At 49.6% G+C, this 1,644-nt stretch overlaps 1 protein-coding gene across 1 annotated transcript; it reads right to left on the reverse strand.

Annotated features, from left to right (window-relative positions):
- Positions 1 to 1,015, reverse strand: PPTG_14705 (hypothetical protein). The gene has a single exon (XM_008911204.1). It carries the CDS (start codon positions 529 to 531, stop codon positions 100 to 102), a length of 432 nt encoding a protein of 143 aa, XP_008909452.1. The 5' UTR covers positions 532 to 1,015; the 3' UTR covers positions 1 to 99.
- Between the last annotated feature and the right edge of the window lie 629 nt (positions 1,016 to 1,644).

Here is a 1,644-nt window from a genome sequence, read left to right on the forward strand (position 1 = left end):
TTTTTCTGGTGTGCCTCCAATCGCAGCGCTCAAGCGTTGACGTCTCGCCGAACTTCTCCATTGCCAGCCAAACAGCTTTCCACGCAATTTAAAGCCATTTCACCCGATTTTATAAGGCCTTGTGCCCGTTGCTGGACTTGTCAACGTGGAGCACGCAGTAGATGAATGAGGGTCTGTAACGTGCTCCTGCCAAGTAGAGCGGTTGAGGTTACGAGTGATGTGATTTGCCCTGAGGCGCCATCCGATTGTCGATGTATCAAAGGTAGAGCGCCAGTGCTCTTCTAACTTCTCTGCAACTTCGCGATGGGAACATTCTGCTGTAGCTCCAGCACGATCCGTATGCTCAGGTCTGATGCAGGTAACCAAAAATTGCTCCAGGTCTTTAGCTTTTGATATCGCCAGTCCATATTCGAAGATGAGAAGTTTAACGGTCTTCCCACGTGACGAAACCAGCCACTGATTCCATGCCTGTTTGGACTTGGTGTTGTCCACAAGGTGATTGTTGAGCTTACCTGCATCACTTTTGTCCATGCCAATTGTGTAGGGTGTTCTTGCGACCAACTTTCTCCTAGCTTAATGGCTCGGCCTTTCACGTGCTGGATAAATGCATCCCAGATCTTTTGAATGATTTCCCCGAACGTGTCTCCATTAGCAACGAAATCATCAAGTGTGTTGCCAGAGGAATCACGCTGACCAACCGTATTCTTGATAATAGGTCGGACTACAAGCTGAAACCGTTTCTCCTACGCACAACTTCTTTGGACGGTGTGGTACAGCAGGTTCGGCTTGCACTGCGGTCAAGGCCGTTGCTGCCGTTGCACTCACTTGCTGTTGGACCGGGGATGTGGGCCTGTCCACTGCTGTTAGCGATACGTAAGGTGCTAAAAGCTCGGGCTGCTCCATAATAACCCTTGCTCTGCTTTCACGTTCGGGTGCTGGAGACGAAGTAAGACCGGAACCCGATGATACGTGAGAGGATCGTTGCGATTGTAATCTCTCGGGTGTGGCACTTTCTTCTTCAGCACCCACGGCAATGTGTCGTCTCTCTGAGTATGGTGAAGCCCGCATTCGTGCTCTTGAAGACCTTTGTATAGCCGTCGCAGCGATCTGAGTAGCAGTTCGCGCGCTGTTCATGTTGCCTCTGTAAGATTGAAGCCATCGTGTGAAGCCAACACCTGTGTTATGCAATATCACATACGTGCGGCCCTGCCTACTTGCATTTGAAATAAGAGAGGATGAGCTATTGATGGCTGGATTTCGTGTGGGCGGTTAACCAACCCCTCAATCCAATTTCGAGTAGAACTCACGGGGCACCTACAGATAGGACTTCTACCAACACAAACGAAAATATCACCAATATGGATCTGAGATGTTATGTAGAGAACTAGATACAGGGAAGATTAAAGACTCCACTGCAATAAGGAATAATCACTGTTCGTGGACTCTCCACGGTGGTAGCCGTTGATATCGCACTACCGACCAATACATCACTCGGGTGTACGACGTCAGCCAGTACATTAAACTGCGTCGATGGTCGATGTACGAAACCACGATATGCAGTGACGTTCCAGAAGATGGATGCATGGAATGCGGAGAAATAATGAGGGGGGGTCCCGACAGGACTGCACTCGGGCTACTCATGGA

Source organism: Phytophthora parasitica, assembly GCF_000247585.1.
Source record: "Phytophthora parasitica INRA-310 unplaced genomic scaffold supercont2.41, whole genome shotgun sequence".
NCBI classification, from domain to species: Eukaryota; Oomycota; class Peronosporomycetes; order Peronosporales; family Peronosporaceae; genus Phytophthora; species Phytophthora nicotianae.